Source organism: Sinocyclocheilus anshuiensis, unplaced genomic scaffold, assembly GCF_001515605.1.
Source record: "Sinocyclocheilus anshuiensis isolate Anshui unplaced genomic scaffold, SAMN03320099.WGS_v1.1 scaffold1719, whole genome shotgun sequence".
NCBI lineage: Eukaryota > Metazoa > Chordata > Actinopteri > Cypriniformes > Cyprinidae > Sinocyclocheilus > Sinocyclocheilus anshuiensis.
The window spans coordinates 141,001-165,103 of NW_015551147.1; the positions used below are offsets into that span (position 1 = coordinate 141,001).

The 24,103-nt window shown below is 36.9% G+C and overlaps 2 protein-coding genes across 4 annotated transcripts in view; one reads left to right on the forward strand and one right to left on the reverse strand.

Annotated features, from left to right (window-relative positions):
- LOC107663268 (deleted in malignant brain tumors 1 protein) overlaps positions 1-8,972 on the forward strand; it is a 25,102-nt gene extending 16,130 nt beyond the window's left edge. The window contains exons 15-16 of the mRNA XM_016453448.1: positions 8,137-8,528; positions 8,726-8,972. Coding sequence (XP_016308934.1) covers positions 8,137-8,528; positions 8,726-8,972 — 639 coding nt within the window. The remainder of the gene's footprint in view (positions 1-8,136; positions 8,529-8,725) is intronic.
- Positions 8,973-10,246: 1,274 nt separating this feature from the next.
- On the reverse strand, positions 10,247-15,479 carry ikzf5 (IKAROS family zinc finger 5). 3 transcript variants are annotated; one of them, XM_016453487.1, is made up of 4 exons: positions 15,102-15,479; positions 14,548-14,730; positions 12,258-12,431; positions 10,247-12,162 (listed from the first exon to the last, which is right to left on the reverse strand). In XM_016453487.1, exons 2-4 carry the CDS (start codon positions 14,678-14,680, stop codon positions 11,213-11,215), a joined length of 1,257 nt encoding a protein of 418 aa, XP_016308973.1. In that variant the 5' UTR covers positions 14,681-14,730; positions 15,102-15,479; the 3' UTR covers positions 10,247-11,212. The 3 variants fall into 3 exon arrangements, with proteins under 3 accessions (XP_016308973.1, XP_016308972.1, XP_016308974.1); XM_016453486.1 differs by lacking the exons at positions 14,548-14,730; positions 15,102-15,479 and adding an exon at positions 14,049-14,260; XM_016453488.1 differs by lacking the exons at positions 14,548-14,730; positions 15,102-15,479 and having other exon boundaries at positions 10,247-12,202; positions 12,336-12,414.
- Positions 15,480-24,103: the final 8,624 nt, after the last annotated feature.

The window sequence follows — 24,103 nt, forward strand, 5'->3', positions numbered from 1 at the left end:
GTTGTCATTATGGTGTATTGTTTGTAGAATTGAGGAAAATAATTTAATCCATTTTGGAATAAGGCTGTAACATGCTGTGAAAACTTTCCGGATGCACTGTATAAAGTGCTCCAGTGGTTAAGAGAATGTTTTTTCCTTTGTCGTCTTGAAACATTGTGCCAATGTTTTAAGAATATTATATTCTGTCACCTCAACAACATCCTTAAAATATACTTAAAATGTTGCAGATTAAATGTTCTAGCTTGGTCATATTACAAGAACGTTTTATAAAAACATTACACAATCTCAAGTCTCAGTGATGTTCCTATAATGTTCTCCTAATGTGACTGAGAGAATGTTCTTCCTTCATTATCTTGAAACATTGTGCCAATGTTTTATTGAAAACATTATATAATCTGTTACCTCAACAACATCCTCAAAACATCCTCAAAATGTTGCAGATAAAATGTTCTAGCTTTGTTAATACATCACATTACAAGAACGTTTTATAAAAACATTACACAATCTCAAGTCTCAATGATGTTCTTATAATGTTCTCCTAATGTGGCTGAGAGAATGTTCTTCCTTTGTTATCTTGAAACATTGTGCCAATGTTTTATTGAAAACATTATATAATCTGTTACCTCAACAACATCCTCAAAACATCCTCAAAATGTTGCAGGTCAAATGTTCTAGGTTTATGTCATGTCACATTACAAGAACGTTTTATAAAAACATTACACCATCTCAGGCCTCAGTGATGTTCCTATAATGTTCTCCTAATGTGGCTCAGAGAATGTTCTTCATTCGTTATCTTGAAACATTGTAACAATGTTTTATTGACAACATTATATAAGGTCAAATGTTCTAGCTTTGTTTACACTTAACGTTTTAGGAACATTATCTGAAATGAAAAACATTCTTAAAACATTTTTTGAACATTACATTCAAATGTTTTCTCTAAAACATCAACCAAACCTGTACGGAATGTTAGCCAAAGTTATGAGAACATTCCCTGCTAGCTGGGTTATTTTTCTTGTATGCCACATGCTGAATCTTGCAGAAACTGTCTACCCACAAATCTGAAAACTGTTGTTGTTAACGTGGAAGAAACAGTCACTATAAAAGAGACAAAACCACAAGATGTGAACAAATTATCAGTGTGGATAAGCTGTACAAATCAAGTACAATTTGTACAATTTGTTCTGTGCTTTTGCATTTTGTTTTGTTTCCTCAACATTTCTGTTGTGTCTGTCTTAGGAAACATTTTATACAGTTGATTCACTTTGCATTAAAATAATATTAAAAATGCTTAAACAAGAAACTTCTCTCCTGTTTTTATTTTTCCAATGTTCTACTTTTTATCACTTACAATTTAAATACTTCGACTTTTAATAGAGCAAAACTTTTAATCAGTATCCATACTTTCACTGAAGAATGCTTTTTGAGTACTTTTACAACCCAGTGAATGACTTCAGGTATATCAGACCTCAGTGCAGTGCAGTGAAAAGTTGAATTGGGCAATGGCCCTGACACTGTTGTTTTTCAAGAATTTGAGAATTTGCTGCCTGTGAAAAAATATTCTTACTTTGAAAGATTTTAACAATTAAAAGAATACAGAGAATGACAGTTAGTGCACAATATCCTTATGACAGATCAATATCCTGGAGCCTGAAACTACATAATTGTGGAAACGACACAGCTGGATGCAGTATTTTATATCTGTTTACACAAAGTTTGTGAGTGGTGTGGTCAGAGATATGCAGTACAGATCATGTTAATGACACAATTGTATTTTATTTAGTGCAAATAATGCTGTGGCAGTTCTACTTTGCTTGAAAACACCTTTTTTTTCTTCAGGTAACTTAAACTGGTGCTACTTTCATGTCTCTTGTGTCACACCCCAGATTTGCTCTCTTTTGTTTGATATATTACATTTTATATTTCTGTAAAACTGTAAATGTTTTTGTTATGTAATGGTGATAACTTTGCCAATGAGTATGTGTTTAATATGGATTAATTAACATGATCACTCCATAATCACAAACTTTGTGTAAACAGACATATTCATAAATTAGGACAGAGCCAAGCGTAATAATAAAAGTTGCATAATATTCAGCTGTGTCTTTTCCACGATTATGGTGCTCTGTTGATATTTTTCCATCAGAGGCTTCAGGATATTGATGTGTCATAAAGAAATGTTTGTTCACTACTCACTGCTGTGTGTGTGCACTTGGATGGGTTAAATGCAGAGCACAAATGCAGAGTATGGAACACTATACTTGGTCACACGTCCTTTCCTTTCCTTTCCTTTCCTTTCCTTTCCTTTCTTAGGATGGTTTTGACTATATAATCTATCTATCTATCTATCTATCTATCTATCTATCTTGTTTTGTCAAATGTTATTCTTATGCATTCAGGTTGTTGTAATGATTTTTGAAATTCTGTTTTCTGGAACACTATACTTGGTCACACGTCCTTTCCTTTCCTTTCCTTTCCTTTCCTTTCTTAGGATGGTTTTGACTATATAATCTATCTATCTATCTATCTATCTATCTATCTATCTTGTTTTGTCAAATGTTATTCTTATGCATTCAGGTTGTTGTAATGATTTTTGAAATTCTGTTTTCTATCTCTATGTGAAGCATCATGTGGATGGGTGAATTTTTCAGCCCTCAGTATCTAGTAACTACCCTGATAACTCACGGTGGACCATTCGTAGCACAGGGGCGACAACAGTGTTATTAAGCTTCACTGATGTTTTGTAGGAAACATTTATTATCTACCATTATCTCTATCTTTTGTGTCTCTAAATCTTTAGCAAAGTAATTTATTAATGTAATTGAATTTCTTAATTAAAAAAAAAAGATTAAACTTCATCTTAAGGAAAAATAATTTTGTATTATTTTGTAAAGTATTTTGTGAACACGTATGTTTTTAAATATTCTGTAACAAAACATGAATTTGTTTCTCTCTATTTTTCCCTCTCTCGCTCTGTCTTCTCTTTTTTGCTAGTTTGGAAGAATGCTGTGTTACATCAGAGTATATGATGGCCCTACTACACTCTACCCCTTACTGGGAGAAATACAGGAGTACACAAACAAACAGTACAGCTCCAGCAACAATGATCTGACTGTGCTTTTCTATAGCGATAGCAGTGTATCAAGAAGAGGATTTCATGCAAACTGGTTCTTTGTAGGTAAGCAATTAAATGAAATGATCAGAATGAATTTAATTTCTTAAAATAATTCTGGATTGAATGTTCAATCCTGGCAATGCTTTTTGCACATGCATTCAGTGACCATTTCAGTTCATTTACCTAAAGTGAAGTGACATGACATGTGGCCAAGTATGGTGACCCATACTCGGAATTAGTGCTCTGCATTTATCCCATCCTCTTATGAGCCCATTCTTTTTTTAGAGAATCAAAGACACACGGCTTAACCAGTGTAATCAGATTCCCAAATCAACCACTTTTATGACCCGCCTCTTTTAATTGAATCAAAAATATTCAGTACAACCCAGGTAGTCTGATTCCTAAACGAATTATTTTTGTGAGCCACTTCTTTTTTGTGAATCAAAAATACACAGCACAGCCTGTGTAGACAGATTCCCAAATGCAAGACTCCAATGAAACACTTCTTTTATTGTATCAGAAACACACCTTATCTTTTATTTAAGGCATAAAACAGTGTAGTTACTGACTAGTTTATATACAACGTTTCAGTGTTGGGTAAGTTACTCTAAAAAAAGTTATTAATTACTAGCTATTACACTCTAAAAAATGCTGGGTTAAATACAACCCAGTGCTGGGTTAAATCTTCAACAGTGTAAAAAGATTATTGTTATTAATTACTCTCTCTAAAAAGTATTGTATTACTTATTACTTTCTAAATCCCATATCAACCTCGACCAGTTGAACAATATAAGGATAGACATGAAACTACTCTTTTAATTCTTTCAAATAAATTATGTAAAATTGAATTATTCTTGAATTGACCGAAGCATTTAAAGGGAGGTAACATTATAAGCATACATTTTAACATTAGATGATACATTTCGATATTTAATGCACTATTGTTTTATATAGAATTACAGAAGTAACTGTAATTAGAGAAAAATGAAGAGTAATCCCTTACATTACTTTTTCACTGGAAATTAATTACAGTAAGTCATTACTTAGTAATGCATTACACCCAACACTGCAATGCTTAAAGATACACATGAATATTGTCAGTAGTATTTTTAAAAGTTTTTGTAAAGCCACCTTTTGCGAGAATTTTTTTAAATGCATTTTTCAATGTTAACTCGTCACTTGGAAATGGAATTGCATTTCTCTTTTTCTAATATTTCCTCAAGAAATACTAAAAAATCTTTAATATAACAATTGAGAAAGCAGAATTCTTAAGAGGAACAGTCTGGAACCAGGGATGGAGATTACTGTGATCCCCATTACTTATAATAATGTGTAAAATCTATTTCTCTGTTTGTTAGATTCCAAATCATGCAGGAATAACTGTGGATACTCCCTTGGCACTTGTTCATGTGACGACTCCTGTCAGAACAACAGAAACTGTTGCTATGACTACAAAAGTGAGATCCTCTTGATCAAACACTTCAAGATCAATCATTATACACAAAATCTCCCTATTTTAAAGTAATTAAAATAATTTTCTTTTGTTCATGTATGTAGCTTTAAATTTACAATACAAGATAACAATATTTTTCTATCTCCTCCCTTTATCCAGGTTACTGCTCACTGACGACAACTTGGCCAACTACAACAGGTTCACTTACATCTTATCTGTCTGTCTTTCTGATTCGAACCTTTCCCTTGTTTCCTGAATGTTGAAGGGGACCGATGTTCCTTGATGTCATACATCACACACATATTGATGGTTTTTGCAGTCGTATATGTATTAATGGCCTCATAGATAATGTGTTCCCTTTCATGGGAACTTCGAACTGCGTCCTCTAGGGGTCGCTATGGGGAACGCCTCGTCGTGACCCGTGTCTGAAGCATACATTGAAAAAATCTAGATTTCTCCTCCTGCATGTATAACTGCAGACACGACTTCGGCATCTGCTCCTGCACCTACGACTGTCATTACTATGGCATCTGTTGCCCTGACTATGACAGTGAGTTCCTCTTGATCAGACAGACAATTTTAAATCCAATACAAACAAAAATACACATATGGGTCATTACATTTCTTGTGATGAAATGGGTTTTGCTGAATCAATGGAGAATTGTGCCATTACCTCCGTTTTATCTCTTCTCTTTACACAGACTACTGCTCATCAACATCAACAACAACACCACCAACAACAACAACAACACCACCACCAACAACAACAACAGCAACAACTACTCCTGAATTCTGTGAGATGAATTTAAGTGACACTAATGAACTTAACCTTTGTAAAGGCAGCAATTAGTCCAGCTTTGCTCTTCTAACTAAATATGTAAACTAATCAATCAAGTGACCCAATGATGTGCACATTAAACATACACTGATGACATCATGAGTACAATCTGTTCCTCTCTGCTAGCTCCCTCTTGCATGTATAACTGTGGACATGACTTTGGCATCTGCTCATGCACCTACGACTGTCACTACTATGGCAGCTGTTGCGATGATTACGACTGTGAGTTCCTCTTGTTTAGACAGACCATTTTAAATACAATATAAACAAAAATACAAATCTTTCATGTAGTGAGCACATGGGTCATTACATTTCTTGTGATGAAATGGGTTTTGCTGAATCAGTGGAGAATTGTGCCATTACCTCCGTTTTATCTCTTCTCTTTACAGACTACTGTTCAACAACAACGACAACAACAACAGCAACAACTTACTGGACAGATACACTTGCATTCTGTGAGTTGAATTTAAAAGAACTGCCTTTTTTTCATTTTTTACTGTTCTCTGAGGTCCACTTATAATGTTATTTAGATTTGTACATCAAAAAACATTGTAATTTAGAAGTAATTATATATGTTCTGTCATGTTTTGACCCCCCTCATCTGGACGCTCTGTTTAGGCGTGGCAGATTGTAGACTACAAAGTAAACGCCCACTGCTATGATTGGCTAAAAGTTGCGTATGTTTGATAGCCTAGCCTACATCCTTCGCAAATGGACTCTGCAGTGATTTAGGTTAAATACTAGGGCTGCACGATTAATCGCATGCGATATTTAACGCGCGCTCTGTTTAGGCGTGGCAGATTGTAGACTACAAAGTAAACGCCCACTGCTATGATTGGCTAAGAGTTGCGTATGTTTGATAGCCTAGCCTACATCCTTCGCAAATGGACACTGCAGTGATTTAGGTTAAATACTCATAAATACTCATATCAAACGATCTGTAATAACAGACAAAACAATAGTGGCCACGTAATAAAAACTGTCACTTACACTTGTGTGTTCCAACATTACTGTTGGATTCAATATAGTCGGCACAGCATCATCTTTTAGTTTCAATCTTTATGAAAATCCCGCATCGAATTGTGCCTTGTTTGTAAACAAATCTGCGGTAAAATAAAGTAACAAAGGACCAAGTTCTTACTAATGTGGTCTGGATCTTCATTAAAAATAAACTTCATCCACTCTTTCATATTGTTAGGATCAGAAGGAAGGCAATGCAAAGACAGTGTTTTCCACAACTTGGCACTGCACAGCATCCTGTTGTCTTCAGAATCAGAGCCATGTTTATAGTCTGATTTTTGTATAGACGGTGGTGCTTATCCACACTATTACATCATAGAATCGTACATTCCACAAGCTGTCATTTTAGCAGATTGGCTTCAATATAAGCTGTTTTTAGACTAACAAGAACGTTTTAGGTTTTGAAACTTGCAGCATGTTTTTATAGTACAATGACCTCTTATATGTCAAAGTTCATGACCACTTTACGTGACACTAATAAAATTAAACAACATTTTGTAAAGGCAGTAATTAGCCCTCTAACTAAATGTGTACACTAATCAATCAAGTGACCCAATAATGTGTACATAAAACATACACTGCTGACATCATGAGTAAAATCTGTTCCTCTCTGCTAGCTCCCTCCTGCATAGGGTTGGGTATCGTTTGAATTTTATCAATTCCGATTCCGATTCTGCTTATCGATTCCGATTCTTTTCGATTCCCAGTTTCAATTCCAATGTGATTAAATAATGATAGCAAACATTTATCCTATGTCTCTTTATATATAGATCAGTGGTAGAGACGTTATTGCTTGATGACGTCAGGAACCGATGAATCGGCTTTTTGAACCGGTTCAATGAGCCAATCTGTCTGAAAAGTACCGGTTCGCGGAAATTAATCGGACTTTGCATTACCAGTGGTGACACCTCTCTTGCAACATGCTTAGATATCACAGATATTATACTTAGCTTTTTTGGCTTCTGATCGCAAATGTAGCCAAACTTTGGAGAGCTTAGATTAGAGCAAGCAAGGTCCTGACAGATCGCTAGGTCCGGTCCTCACAGATGAAGAAGAAAAAAAAAGCGCATAGGAATCGATAGGCGGAATCGAAATTTTAATTTGACAACAAGTATCCGATTCTGGAATCAGAATCGACTTTAGATTCCCAACCCTACTCCTGCATGTATAACTGTGGACAGGACTTCGGCAGCTGCTCATGCAACTATGACTGTCATTACTATGGCAGCTGTTGCCCTGACTACGACAGTGAGCTCCTCTTTTTTTAGACAGACAATTTGAAGTAAAATACTATAAACAAAAATACAAATCTAAAAATACATATATTTATGTAGAGTACACACGGGTCATTGTATTAGTAATGAAATGGATTTTGCCGAATCAATGGAGAATTGTAGCACTACTCTTTTTCTTTAGTTTTATTTTTTCTTGTTTCAGGCTACCGCGCAATAACAACAACAGCGACGACTACTCACTGGCCAGATACAACAAGTGCTGTGACCAATTAGTTGAATTTAAGTGGCACTAAAGACGACCTACACGTGCCAGATCCAGCATGGCTCCAGTCAAGTGCCAATACTGAAAATTACTCTTAATAGCTTCTTGTCAGCATTTAATGCTATGTGAGATTAGTAATACACAGTAAATTTGTGCATCAGTGGGAGACATGCTACCACATAACGTCACCTGCTCTCTGTTTTTTCCTACTAGATGATGAATGGTTATGTGTCCTACACCAACAATGTGCGGGCCTCTCAGTCTCAGTCGAGTGAAATCACTCGTCAGTCACAGTTCCTGCTACACGTGGGCTGCCGAATGGAGCCGGACACCATGGTGCAGATATTCTACAAGGCCAGGGAGAACATCAATGCCAACATCACAGGAACGGGCCGCTTCAATGCCAGCATAGCTTTCTACACCTTCAGCAGTTTCTACCAACAAATTTACGACTCTCCATATGAGGTGAACTTGAATCAGCTTCTGTATGTTCAGGTCGAGCTAAACAGGCATGACAACAGTCTGGATCTCTTCCTGGACACTTGTGTAGCGTCTCCAAATCCCAATGACTTCAAAGATCGCTCCTATGACCTGCTCCGTAACGGGTGAGACCTTTTCATTCTTAAATGTGACTCCAACATCATATCATATGTGACAGTAGAATAATTTGGGATCGTAGACCGCATTAATAAGAATTCTGTTGTTCCTAGTCTAAATATGTTATTGTACTCATTAGCATTAATAGTTTGACTGTAGTTTAAATTGTATCCAAATTGTATTTCTCTTCTTTTGTCTTTTGTAGATGTCCAAAAGACAACACATATTATTCCTACACCAGTGGTGAATACTACTACGCTCAGTTCAGTTTCCGGGCTTCCAAGTTCCTCCGGACTCCGCAGTGTAAGGTAATCATCTGCCCCGATAACGATTATAATTCTCGCTGCCGGCAAGGTTGTCGCTTCCATCGCAAGATAGCCCTTCACAGCACCTACCACACCAATACTGTGACGCTGGGGCCAATCAAACTCAAAGGTCAGAGGTCTCTCTAAGTCACACAGATTTAAAGCAATGATTTACTCACCTTCATGTTGTTCCAAACCTATATACTTTTTCCGTGAAGCACAAAAGGAGGATTCTGGTAAACAACATGAGTAAATAAAGATAGAATTTTTGGGTCAGCTATGCATTTAACTTTATCTTAAAACTTCTTATTACAAATAATATTTTAATTAAGCAATAAAGTACTAGAGGCTGTGTTATATGGCTTTGTGTCGTGCATAACAACACCCTAACGCCCTCAGCCATGACTATAGACCTTATGCGTCAGAGAAACAAGTGCAGCCATCTTTGGAGTACCGTGACTGAGGTCTGGCGCTGATGATGTAACATCCAGGTAGACACGCCCACAGCGTGTTATGATTGGTCGATCGACATGCTCAAATCTGATTGGCTAAAGAGTACGAGTGTCCCACGTGCATAGAGTTCCCTGCCAGGAAATTCTCAAACATACACATACAGATCCAAGGCGATTCACAGTCCATGACGAACTCGTGAATTTTAAATATTCAGAAATGTTGTATACAGTTGTACATCTGTGAATTGTTTTGCATTTGTGGAATGTATTTTATGAATGTATATTCTTATTTTGTGCACATTAATTGGTTTTTGTGAATATATATATTTTTCGTGCACGTGAATTGGGTTTCATGCATGTGAATTGGGATATGCGTGAATTATTTTTCGTGAATTATTGAGTCTAATCTGCTTCCATACAGCAGAGGTCACGCATACTTTTAATTATTATTATTATAATTTTTTTGTGAAATTCATAATACATGACAGTATTGATTGGTTTTTATAAAATGTATTAACTAGTATCTACACTTTGCATATAACATTTTAATCTTATTAAAAGCATGTTTGTACATATTGGTATAATTTACTGTGGCATCTCTAGCTGTTCAAGTTTGAATTATTAGTATTCTATTTCTATTAGTATTTCTGATTTGTATCATTAATCAGATCATTATCTATCCTAATGATGTATTTTTCCTGAATTCATTAAAGCAATCCTTCTCCAAATGCACTTTGTCAAAGCACAGTATAAAGATATTTTTATTTTGCTTTTATTTAACCAAGCAAGTCACTTATAAATAGTCCAAATGATATATTACTATAAATCAACAAAGCATTTTGCATTACATTAGAAAATGATTGGTATAATAATTTCCTTATACCTTATAGCTACCGGTATAACCTATAGATAACCTTTTCGGTTTTGAGAATTAAATGACAAGACAAACATAACATTTCAGTACACATCGCATAAGTCAGGTTTTATTGACATTCAACATCAAATCCACCAAAACATGTTGTACAATACTTATCTGATAATTCAGTTAATTATGCAGACAGGCATATGAAATGTTTAAATAGTAGCACCACAGACGCTTCCAAAAACATTACGAATAACATCTACAGCATGGCACTGGTGGTAGCGATGAGGGAGAGAAAATGAAAGAGAGAGAACAGTGTGCTCACACTGCCCAGAACACAATCATCAACACTGCTTTACAAACCCAGTGTATACAGCCATGTGTGATGGTGCTAAACCCTTTTGAATTAAAGAGAAGACCTCAGACCACTACAGTAAATTTGGAAAACAATCCTACAGGACACTATTTCTCAGTGCTAAACAGTCAACTTACCTGTGCTAGAAATTTTCATCTTCAATCACAATGTTGCTGATTTAAGTTAGGTTTAAATAATGCAGCTCTCTCAACCAAAAAACAAGTAATAATTTGCGATCATTTTAAATTAGAAGACAAAAATATTAAATGTGGCAATGTCATTATACTACATTTAAATCCAAAGTGTAAGAATAGCCATAACTCTTACTTTCATTCATGTCACTGAATTTGAAATGTAAAAAATAAAAATAATAAAAAATTGTAAGTGTCAACTTTCAGAAAATAACTGTAGGCACTGATTACTGAACTCTGGCACTTATACAAGAGAGTTGAGGCAAAATCTTAAAAAGAAAATTCTCAAGATCTCGAACTGGAATAATCAGGGATGATAGTTTTTGATGCGAGGGTACCATTAGCATTCGAACCTTTTCAAAGACCAAAAAATCTACACTCTGAATGTGGATTACTGACTTCAGCATAACATAACGATGAAAGTTCAATAATTACAAAGCAGGGATTTTGTCTTTGGAATGTTCCAGATACTAGAATTGTATTATGTAAAACAGGGCAAAGAAGAGGCCAGCATCCCCCACGTGTCCTTATTTGTGCTGGCCTCTTGCAAAGTGACATGCAAAATCATAGCTGTTTCTGCACCTGTGTCCGCATATGTTACACTGGAAAGGGTTCTCATAACCATGGCAGCCCATGTGGATGGTGTAGAGGATGTTGTCAGGGAAATATATGTGACAGTGGGGGCAGTGGTGGAGCATCTGGGGGTCCTGTATTGGGGTGGGCGTCCCTGGCTGGCTGTTGGTACCGCTCGGAGTGCTGGTTCTCTCACTGCAGGGTCCAACTCCTGGGCTACAGCTGCTGTGTGCAGCCGGTCTGGGCTCGGGGGTGATGGGAGAAGAAGCTTGAGCCGCACTAACAGAGATGGCAGCAGGTGCTGTCACAGGCTGCTGGACGAGGAACGTGGGTTTTTCGTCAGGTAGAGATTCTGCTCCAGGAGATACCGGTGCACCTTGGGCTTCCGGCGGGATGCTGGCAAGCTGACCGGCCAAAGTCGAAAGCTGGTTCAGCGGGTTGTCCAATACCATGTCTTGCTCCTCTCTGGAGCCACTTCCAATCGCTCCACCAGCTTGTGCATCCTTTCCTAGACCGTTATAGGCCACCTGATGGAGGTGGCCGTGAGGAGGGAGATCATGGGAGAAGTCACCCAAGTGATGCTGCTCTGAGCTGGGCTTTTGCAATACCATGGATGGCGGGCTGAGGTTGATGAGCAGCCGGCGGCCATAACCAAGTGAGTTTCCTCTCTTCTGCAGGACACTGAGCATCTTTCGGTGAGAGAGAGCGGAGCGGGCCCCCTTCATGGGGAGGAGTTTGTGTCTGCGACGCCGGTGATGAGAAAGGTTGCTGCGATCGCTGCAGCGGAAGGAGCACAGCTCACACTTGTAAGGTTTCTCGCCTGTGTGAGAGCGCATGTGTGCCTCCAGGTGGCGTTCGTACGCTGAGGCAAAAGGACACAAGTGGCATCTATGGGGTTTTTCACCTGGAGAAGGAGATTGAGAACATCTTATGAACTTGGTAACCTGAAGAAAAGAACAAAGAGTATAAATAAGATTTAAGATCAGTTTTCAGTCTTACCTGTGTGGATGCGAATGTGCTCGATCAGCCGTGCAGTGCCTCTGGTGGCATAGTTGCAATAGCGGCACTTGAGTTTACCATCATATGTTCTCTCAAAGCCATCCACCAACATCCCTGAACTATCGTCTAAGGACATGTCCACTGCTGGGTGCTCCAGGCCATTCTGACCAAGTTCTGTAAAGTATGAATAAATAAATAAACAGAAAATAACTAATATTAAGATATGGGACACCTCAAGATATTATGTTGTTCTACTAGAAATGAAGCAGTTTTGCATTCAGCACACTTGAATCAGCAGGCACCATTCATTTATACCAGTGGTCACCAACCTTTTTAGGCCCAAGATCCCTGACCTCGGCCTTTATGTCAAACAAAAACGGAATGGTCTGACTTTAGGTGTTATTTATTTATTTGCTACATAAAACATCTGCACGAAACAAAAACGGCAGGTCTGAATGAGACGCACTCTCTGACAGGAGGTGGCGCTTAAGAACAGGGTTGCCAGGTTTTCGCAATAAAACTAGTCCAATCACGTTTCGAGGGGGTTCCCCTGTAAAAATCCATTCTGGGAGGAAAATACACGTTTTTCGGCGGGGGAGGAAGCCACGCCCTATTTTGGAGCTCCCACCCCGTTTTGGAGTTCCCGCCCCCATTTGGAGATCTCCAGTCTGCAGTTATACCCTTCTCAATTCCGCAGGAAAACCGCAGATTTGGCAACACTGCTTATGAACTGACCGCAATAGCGTTTCCTTGGTTACCGCTGTAAACAAAGCAGAGCCGCGCTTTATACGGAGGAGAAGAAAATGCCATTGCCATCGAAACTTTTCTCAAGACAGTTCCCTTCAGTGATACATTAATATAACCCCAGAAATGTAATGCATTTTTGTACTTATTTTTACTGTTATTTTCGGGATCTACTGGGACAGTGATAAAGATCTATCAGTCGATCGCGATCGACGGGTTGGCGACCACTGATTTATACTGTACACTTTTTTTAAACATTAGAGGCACAAATCCATGTTGTGAAAACTAATAAATATGTTTAATAAACTATTTTACAACGAAAAAATGAAATGCTATGATCTAATAAAAACTATTATCTAACATACAATCCTCAAATTCTCAACTCAAATCATGCAATGTTATAATTTTGACAAATCTGATAAATCTGTTAAACTGATATTTAGAAAAACTATTTTTATATTTATATTTTTTTAATCATTATTATTAACTCGCTTTAATTAATTACCCAAAACAAAATAACAACATAAGGACCCCACAGCATATTTAGAAAACATAAATAATAAATATATAATAAATATAATATTATAATAATAAATATAATAAATAAAAGCAAATATTTAATAATTTAAATAACAAAATATTTTGGGATATTATATATAATCAATAAACAACACATATATATTTAATAATTTATACAATCAATAATTATCAATAACTACAACATTTGGTCTCAAATTACCCAGCAACTACTGACTGTTGGCTTAATTTAGGATTTTAGAATCTACAACTCTATTACTCATTCTGGCACAGTTTTCATTTGATTTCATTTTAATTATATTTTAAATTTATTAAAAAAAAAAGGAAACAATTACAAATCTCATAAAATAAACGGGGAGGGGGGATAAGACACGCAGATACTTATAAAGACTGCAGATATTTATAAAAACTGGAATTACTACTAAAGCATAAATGAAGATATGCAGATAGATTTTTTTTTCCATTTTGACCAGTCAAAAACAACACACAGGAAGGCTCTCTAAATAATACCTCCTTGGAGATCATCACTGTCTTTCGCTCCGATGACAGAGCCAGATATCATGTTGACATGTTGGGTCTGCTGACTCAAGTACTCCTGAAAGTCCTTCACAAAATCCAGAGGTTCTGTCTTCTCCTCGCCCATTGAAAGATCTACACCGTCGTCTTCTGCGGTCTTAAACGGGACCAAACAGGCTGTAAATAAAATTCAACCAGAATATCATATAGATGCAACTGAATGGCAAGATACGTAAATAATAAAATCCTTGTAGTATCAAGTAGCGATTTCATTTTAATTATATTTTAAATTTATAAAAAAAAAAAGGAAACAATTACAAATCTCATAAAATAAACGGGGAGGGGGGATAAGACACGCAGATACTTATAAAGACTGCAGATATTTATAAAAACTGGAATTACTACTAAAGCATAAATGAAGATATGCAGATAGATTTTTTTTTCCATTTTGACCAGTCAAAAACAACACACAGGAAGGCTCTCTAAATAATACCTCCTTGGAGATCATCACTGTCTTTCGCTCCGATGACAGAGCCAGATATCATGTTGACATGTTGGGTCTGCTGACTCAAGTACTCCTGAAAGTCCTTCACAAAATCCAGAGGTTCTGTCTTCTCCTCGCCCATTGAAAGATCTACACCGTCGTCTTCTGCGGTCTTAAACGGGACCAAACAGGCTGTAAATAAAATTCAACCAGAATATCATATAGATGCAACTGAATGGCAAGATACGTAAATAATAAAATCCTTGTAGTATCAAGTAGCAACAAAATAAAACTTTACAAGCAATCCTTAAAGTGTGAATCCTGTCGATTCGTCTACAATAACATGCATCCACAGGCCAACGGGTGCAGTAAACAACATCTTAAGCTTTTAAGTTATATTGGAACTTGTGACGGTTGTAAGACTAATCAGTTGTATTAGTCTGGCTGTTATCCAGTTGACAAGGTAACGTAACAGGCGTTGCTAAGATAGCGAAATAACGTTGACGTTACTAAGCATTCCCAACCATTACGCTATCACTAAAACAACAATTAACAACAGTTACCTTTTCAAGGGCGTCAGAGAAGTTAAAACCACACTTGGTTGTTCGGATGTTCAGACTGACGACCCGTTCTTTAACGAGATATTAGAAAAATCTGGCAGAAAAAAGCTCCATGGTGACGCTGGGCAGCTAACGTCGGCGAGTTAGCACGACTGATTCAGTTAAAAACAGATATTAAACGAGCTTTACATTTGACCGACAGTTGGATCGACGTATTTGAAACATACTCCGTGTGTCATTTAGGACTGTGTCAATGGCAAACAGAGAGTAAACACCGAATTTTGGTGGGTAACAATAATGCTCTGCTACATCAAAACAAAAGAAAACGCAGGGGTGAAAGTTCAACCAGGCAGTGCGCCGCTGAAACGATTCCGACTTCGTTGCGATGGTTGAACATTTAGTGTCACTGTGAGTGGATCTGCAGAGCAAGCCAGACTTTTAAAGACACAGTATCACAGTACCACCAATATAAGCGAATATAAAAGTAAACTATGCATAATTTCCATATTTTGATGTGTGACTTCAGATGCTGTCTTTTTGCAATGTGTTATATGTCAAATCAAATTACGTGTTTTTTTTTTATATTGTTCTAATTGGCAGTTATTTTAAAATGCTCTACACATATCACTTTCCATTCTGTTAGTCTTTTGTAATATTCCTTTATTTTAAATAACAAAAGCCATGTTTCTAATGATACAAATTACAATTCCTCAGGAAAGGACATAATTGAGAGGGAAAACAATATCATGAAGGCTTACTTACAGTGGAGTTTAACTTGATGTTTCGTGTTTTTAATTTGTTTGTGTCGCAATTCTGTAACGTTTGATAAAATTACGGAAATCAATGTGATATAAAAATTCAAAATGTAACTTTATAGGCCTACTCTCACTCTCAGTCCCTACTTAGCAATGACTAGCTCTGTAATTCCATCCTGTTGATTTTCTTGCCATTGCATAAATAATTTAGTTAGAATTAAAATATATTTATGAAAGTCTTTTAAATGCTTGGTCATATTAATTGACATTCATATCCAAAAGGTACTGCATAACAGCAATGATCCAATTATTTTTAAAACCGTTTAGTATTCTGCATCAAGTGCATTGATGATTCATCAGCTTTTACCAGATTAGCTAAATACATGAATAATTTCCATATTCAAATGTCATGAGCAATTTAATGAGTACTTGAGCCAGTTGCATTACTTTAAATAGCAGGATTGGCTCATTTATGTTTCATAGCGTTTAATATTTAACTAGAGGGGAAGTTAGCTGAAGATCGCATTGCCCCATTTGTGTCAGGGTTGTAGGAAAACCATTGAAGAGGGTGTGACAAATGACCAGTTAGAGCGAGAGCTTTGGATCCTTATGACACTCTTCAGAGTTGTAATGAGAGGGTTCTAGTGTAATACTCAGCAATTCATTGCCTGTAATCATGGTTCAGATGACCACAGAACCTGCCAGGCTCCCGTCGTGGGTTAAAATGTTAACAAACAGTCTACTCGTAGCCTCATTGCAGAGTTGGACATCTACCCCTACAATAAAACTACATGGTTTTTGTAACCCAAAACCTTGTTTTGGGTTACAGCAAGAAATATCAGATTTTACCAAGCTATTACAGTATCTAACATACTGTTAATGTTTATGTATTATTCCACACCAGGCCTAAAATTTCATTTTGGAGTTCTCTTGAAATCCGCTGAATGATTCCAGACTCATAAATTATACTGCATTTGTGTTGTGATCTCAAACAGACAATTCTTCTTACCAAACATATATCATTGATGTGCGTTTCTTATCCTGCACTCTGCCATTAATAGCGTCATTTCACAGTTAGGACACTAGATGGCGCAGGATGTCAAGTTGTGATGACCATGTAGCGAAATAAGATAGGCCTGTATGGCCAAACCTTAACATTTTTGAATATCAAAATTGACTTTAACTCTTTTGCGTTGCATTATTCACAAAACATAGTAAGAGTATTCAATGTCAGTATTTTGTTTGTTGCATATGAATGAGCAGAGAACTCTTTGTGAGGATGCATCCCATTAATTAAAAGTGCCCTGTTATATTAGCATTATTGAATGAGAATTATAAATGAAGTCAAACAATTACTATCACGTGCAGTATTTACAGTCTGTGGGTTTTCCAGTGAAAAGCTGTGTAAACTGATCCAAAAGCAGGCACAATAGCCCGACCTTGTGGGGTTGAACTACGATCCCTGAAGCAGTCAATTACAACACTTCTTAATGGCCTGTCCACACTAATGTTATTTTATAGCAATTTAATTATGCTCAGGTTTCCTGTGAAGCCACTTCCCCTTAAATAATTAAAGCAGGGTGACAGTAATTTGTCATTTGAAAAAGATTCATTGGGGTTTCAAGTGGGCTTCTTTTCATGAAGCGTTATTGTTTTCAAAGCTGGGGTGCAACAGTACATACGAAAAATAGTTGCATAGATAACAGATAGCATGTATCATGTGTTTGGTCAAAATCAAAATAAGAGCGAAATAAACAGGATTGTAAAATATAAATATCCAGTAAGGTTATTATACGACTACAAATGCCAATATTGCTATCTATCTATCTATCTATCTATCTATCTATCTATCTATCTATCTATCTGTCTGTCTGTCCGTCCAAAGAGGCTGCAATATAATTATAAATGCCTGACATCCGTAATTTTCTTTCTTTCTTTCTTTCTTTCTTTCTTTCTTTCTTTCTTTCTTTCTTTCTTTCTTTCTTTCTTTCTTTCTTTCTTTCTTTCTTTCTTTCTTTCTTTCTTTCTTTCTTTCTTTCTTTCTTTCTTTCTTTCTTTCTTTCTTTCTTTCTTTCTTTCTTTCTTTCTTTCTTTCTTTCTTTCTTTCTTTCTTTCTTTCTTTCTTTCTTTCTTTCTTTCTTTCTTTCTTTCTTTCTTTCTTTCTTTCTTTCTTTCTTTCTTTCTTTCTTTCTTTCTTTCTTTCTTTCTTTCTTTCTTTCTTCACGTACAATTACAGTATCCATAGGCTATATTTGATCACAGCTTGATATGCGTTCAAACTCTGCACAGACGTCATGACATGAAGTAATTCGGTTCATTTTGTTTGTCCGGCTTACAGCTTCCTCCCTTCTCAATCTCCATTTTAATTTAGCATCTGCAGAGTGTCTGAAGCTGCTCCGTCTACACCTGCTCGGGGGTAAGTCAGACCAAGTTCCCCCGCTGCCCTAATTCACATTTAAAAGCCTTTGAACGAGCGGGCCCCCTTCTCTCCTCCAAAGTGCTTGATTTATGTGCTGTTTGTGGTTTTATAGAACTCGAAACAATTCATTTTCTCCTGAAAAGGAATTGGGTATTAATTTGGAGAAGGCCCCTGAGCACTTTTTTAAGACTCCAATCATATGCTGGAGTCATTTAAAGGCTGCCATGGACAGTAGTCCCCGAAGAAAGGCTTTTAATCCTGCCTGAGGAGCGCAGCTATAGAAACGGCTGCCCCAATGCCAAATCACTACTGCTAAAGGGTGAAGGAGGACCACGGCTGGATTTATTCTTCACGCCCCCAAGACTATTTATTTCTGGAGAGACCCTATCTTAGAACCCCCCACCCCACCCCAGTGCGACACGGGGAGTGTGTAGAAGCAGAGAAAGGAAAAGAAATAGGATAAAGGAAGTACATATTAAGCTTTTCATTTTCCTGCCACTTAATTTCCTCGCGGCCGCCTGTGTAATGAATGTAATTGCTACCTTTGATGAGAACACTATTATCTGAATCACACTTTAAATGGGCAAACAAGGCCCCCTCCATCCTCTCTCTCCCCCATCACAAAGCGGGTATGAGATCTCTAATTATGCGACAGAACAAGTGGTTTTTCTCAAAGCCGTGGCGTTGCGCTCGATTGCCAAAGAGCAGCCCTGGTTACATTTGCACAAAGGCGCAGATTAGCGGCGATACGCGCGCCACACACAAAGATGGGCGTTTTTTTATCATTAATTTCCTGCGTGAACCAGCGAATGTCTCTGTACAGGAAATTCTCATTTAGTCGAATGCCAGATCTCATTTTCTAAAAATCTGGTCCAATCTGGCTGATTGGAATATGCGCCAAAATCAGATCAATAAGTATAGGGCCTAATGTGAATAAAAGGAATGCCCGCATACGAAAGCAAACGGCAGAGTAAACTTTATTTAGGAAAGCAGACTGAAATAGGATATTACAGTAGGCTATATATTGAGTTTCATTATGTATAGGCTTCAGCTTTATATAGATAGGCCTATATACAGTGGTGTGAAAAAGTGTTGGCCCCCTTCCTGATTTCTTATTTTTTTTGCATGTTTGTCACACTTTAATGTTTCAGATCATCAAACAAATTTAAATATTAGTCAAAGATAACACAACATGCAGTTTTTAAATGAAGGTTTTTATTATTAAGGGAAAACAAAATCCAAAACTACATGGCCCTGTGTGCAGGGCCATGTAGTTTTGGATTTTGTTTTCCCTTAATAATAATTATATCTAATAATCTATCTATCTATCTAGATAATATGTATAGCCAATGTATTGATTTACATTGATGTATTAAATCACATATATATCCTGAAAGCAATCATTTTACCTCCTCCTTGTTTAGGCCTATGTGCTGCTTGGATCACGTTCTGACTTTAGTATGACACGCCGATCCTCAAACAGACAGTTCAGTTATTCATGAGGATTTATCTTTGCACATCTCTCGGTGCGCACGCGGTGAATAGCAGTTTAATAAAAGTGTCGGGCTCGTCCTACAGATGACGTGACTTTACGAGGCGACGCACGATAAAACCGCTGTCACCTTATGAAGTCTGAACGCGCGCGCATCCCCCGGTAACGTATTAAAGCATCGCCGGAGAGATTTTCAAACGTCACAGGTGACAGCACGCTTCTATTCGGTCGAGCTCTTTAGCCTCACCGAGATGCAAAAAACTATAAAGCAACGTCACAAATGACGAATTACACAATTATTCTTAAATGGCTGGCGTTTTGAGCTATATGCAAAGCCATTTGGCACCTTAAACGTGAGTTATTATTCTTCAAAGCAAGCTATACTTAAATGATAAAGTGATAATCAATTCCTTTGACTATGATGCCTTGCTTGGAGCCTGGGGGGAAAACTACTGATCACTTCTATTGGTCTGCAAATGATGGTACTTACAGCATGACAGATGGCTGGCAGGAGCGCTGTGTGACTTCAGAAAGGTTTATAATGTCTGAAACAGGCTGCCATTCGGGCCCAGTCAGGCAGCAGAGGAATGGGCCAATATTTCTGAGTGAAGTGGCATTTTAGCTGTATTTATCTGAGGATTTCTACACCAAAACCATAGGCACTAATAAAGAAGATGCTGTAATAGCTTTTGACTGGGTCCAGTCGCTCTGGATGGGGAATGAACTGTCCTTTGCTGAATTATTGTGGCCAAATGCCATTTGTACAGCCTGAAAAGTGGGGGCATTTATCCTGACTGTCAGTGCTTGGCCATAGCTCATAGTCCTGAATGATATCTCCCAACGCACAGTTGCCCCAATACTCGCATTTCATGCTCGGCGCTGAGAGGGGAACTAATGGATGGCACTGTCTGAAGGCAGATAATTTAGAGCATCTTCTGTCAAATCTTTAAAACACACGGCTCTACACAAGCCAGCGGACACAGTGGAGTGCATCCAGCGACACCACCCCTGTGCCTCCCTGCCACACTGGGCCACTGAACCAGGGAGATTCATTTGAAATGGCTTTTGAATTCTCAAAAAGCAGGCAGGGGTATCAGCTGATTTAAGGCTGAATTTGGATAGTGTGTAGTTTAGTTTTAGTCTCTTTTGTCACAAATGGTTACATTTATACATACAAGAATACATGGTGAAGATAGTTTTTCCATGAAATTTGCAAGTACCTTGGCAGATTAAGTAGATGTTTGTACTTACTCATATTAAAGGGACCGTTCACCCAGTTCATCATTTACTCAACCTTATGCCACTCCAAACCTGTATGACTTTCTTTTTAATGGTAAGACTGTGTATATATATATATATATATATATATAGTTAACTATGATCCCTTACTCGATATATTGTGAAAAAGTTTAAGAGATTTAATTGGACATTTCATGTAATTTTACAGCAAAATGCAGGTAAATGTAAAATTTTTGGAAGTTAAAAATAAGTCATCTATAATCTATATACAGTAAGTATTTACCTCAGCTTGTGCTTGTAATGAACTTGGATTCATCATGTGGCTTTCTCTTTATCTGTTTTAAGGTGTTGTTAGTACATTATAAAGATTATTTAAAAACTGATTTTAGTAATTTAACATTTTCAGTTAATTAATTACTGTTAAGTACTGACAACCACATCTGCCATATTCTTTACTGTAAATTTCGCAGATTTAAAGTCGACACTGGACTACAACTATATTCATATGGACATAGAGTTGTTTTCAAAATACATTCTTTTGGGTAGTGCAGAAGAAAGAAAGACCTACAGGCTGTAAATATAGAGTATGGTGCCATAGAAAGCAATTTCTAGAAGTGTTGTAAACGAAGCCAGAAACTTCAGTTTAATAAGTAAAATCTAAAATCTTAATTTATTATTGTGTGCACATGCTGTTCTTGCCTGGTTGACTATGTGTATTACAAAAATTAGATAGCATCCAGGCACAAAGGGCATCTCAGGTTAATGAGAGCTAATGAAATGACCAGTCCAATTGAGCATTGATTATTGATAAAAGCTTATCATTGTCTAATAGACTCCTTATCTCTTTTTCAAACTAGAGCAGAAGTTCTGCATCTCTAATCCTGTTCATTTTGTTCTTATTGGTTTCAGTTACGACTCTTTTACAAGCTGTTTTCTGTAGCACCACATGATATTTTACTATGGAGAAATGACTCTCCGCATAGTGTTTTCTGTAGCCCATTCTCTACTGTCATTTTTATACAAAGATCCAGGTTGCTTTCCACATCACAGTGGTTAGTATGTTTTATTCTCCACACAAGTTGATGCTGTAACAAGGAAGTACTCCGTTACCTCTGTATTCAGTTTCTGAATGAATAGCCATTCTAGTATTATTCACTTTCCCTGAACGCTGCTCTTATCTTGCACTATGCCCAGTAGGCCTCGTTAGTCACCATATGAGGTGAGTGGCCAGGTCATTATGGGAGGGAAGAATGACCTTCGACCTCCATGACCTCTTATCGATCTCTGGGCCTAGTGCAGCTGGGCCTCTCTGTTCTAATGCATAGGGGGAGGAATTTAAACACGACACGCACTGTACCATGCCAGCGTGCAGTTGGGGAGATCATTAATAACATGCATTTTTCCTGTACAACACTGACAAACCAACCGGACCGTGGAGCGGTAGGAAGTTTATGAACACAAACATGGGGCTCGCGTAAAGGGAGCAACAAAAGAGAATAGATAAAGAGCTGTAGATAAACAAAAGCCAATAAATCAATTTATCTGTCTGTCTGAGTTTTCAGTTGTTTGACATTTTTGGTGGCTGATGAAGTGATGAATAGATTATGAAGTGCGCTGAATAACCTCAGTAGCAAATGCCATGATTATCTTAATCACAAGAAAGCTGTTCTTGTGATTAAGATATCATGGCATTTGCTACTGAGGTTATTCAGCGCACTTCATAATCTATTCATCACTTCATCAGCCACCAAAAGTCAAACAACTGTGTATTTATTTATTTATTTATTTACTTGCTTATTTTTTTTTATGTGAGTAAATGCTCAAATATTTGACCTTTATCTTATTATATTCATCTTCACATATAAAATCTTATACTATTACAATTGTTATTACAACAATATAAAAAAAGAAATTTTAATATATTTTAAAATCTAATTTATTCCTGTTTTTCAGTCATTTATAGCCATTATTCCAGTCTTAAGTGTCTCATTTATCCTTCAGAAATCATTCCAATATGATGATTTGCAAAAAAAAAAAAAAATCAATGCAGAAAACTGTTGTGCATTTGTGGACACCATGATACTTTTTCCCCAGTTTCTTTTAACTGCAGTTATTTGAAAAAGAAATCTTTTGTAAACTGTAAAAATTATTTTTCAAAGTTGTAAACAAAAGAAATAATTTTACAAGAAAAAACTATTTCATTCTTTTTGCTTAAGAATTTTGTTTAATTCATTGTGGTACTTGCCATTTCTTTGTTATTATTTGTAAATTGAAAATTGTTCCTATGCTGATTTTTTTTCTGTGTAAAATTATGAATATATTTAATGTCACTTTTGATAAATTTATATATATATATATAATATTAATAATTATAACAATATTACTATAAAATGTATAAATTACACATTTATTGGCCGATTTATACGCCTTTAGTGTCTGTTTTTTCACTTTCTGTTTCTCCCTTTGACTCTTATTCTTTTTGTTCTGGTGTTTTGTGAGGCTTCTTTTCTGTTTTTCTTTGGCTCGATCACACTGGCTCTTTCTCTTTTCTAGATCCTATCACTCCGTACACTTTCACAGCTCTTCTTCTTCTTTACATCATCCTGATAGCACACACATATGCACTTTTCTTCACCTTGATCTTTGGTCCAGTGAAGACTACAACAGCAGGCCTGTAGACCTGTAAAGAATGGGCTTTGTGGTTTTCAAAAAAAGAACAAAAAATAAAAAAGTAGACCACATGGGGGAAGTAAGCTGCTAATGTAAGCATGTAATCGTTTTCTATAAATAATCGAATGACAACATGGGCGCAATGGCATCTAGGGACTGTAAAAGAATATGTAACCAATTTTAGTGCTATTAAAGCGAAATAGAGAACAAAATATATAAGAGGTCGAGGGAAAGGTTTCATTTGGAGCCAGGGAATAAGGGCTTTATGGCAGCATAGGATATAGTCACTGCCATTGAGAACAGAAAAGAAAGAATGGTCTTAACACTGAACGAATTAGAGCAGAATTAGAGCATTGAGAATTAAAGCAGAGGGAAAAATGTGCAGTGCATAAAATCAATCGGTCGATAATTGGCTCACTTCTCATGTGTG

What these genes read in the sequence shown, in the direction of transcription:
- ikzf5 (XM_016453487.1), bottom strand. Translation starts at nt 14,680, where the DNA reads ATGGGCGAGGAGAAGACAGAACCTCTGGATTTTGTGAAGGACTTTCAG. An exon ending in CAGTGATGATCTCCAAGGAG is followed by an intron (nt 12,432 to 14,547) that starts GTATTATTTAGA and finishes CATACTTTACAG; the next exon opens with AACTTGGTCAGAATGGCCTG. An exon ending in GCACATTCGCATCCACACAG is followed by an intron (nt 12,163 to 12,257) that starts GTAAGACTGAAA and finishes CTCCTTCTCCAG; the next exon opens with GTGAAAAACCCCATAGATGC.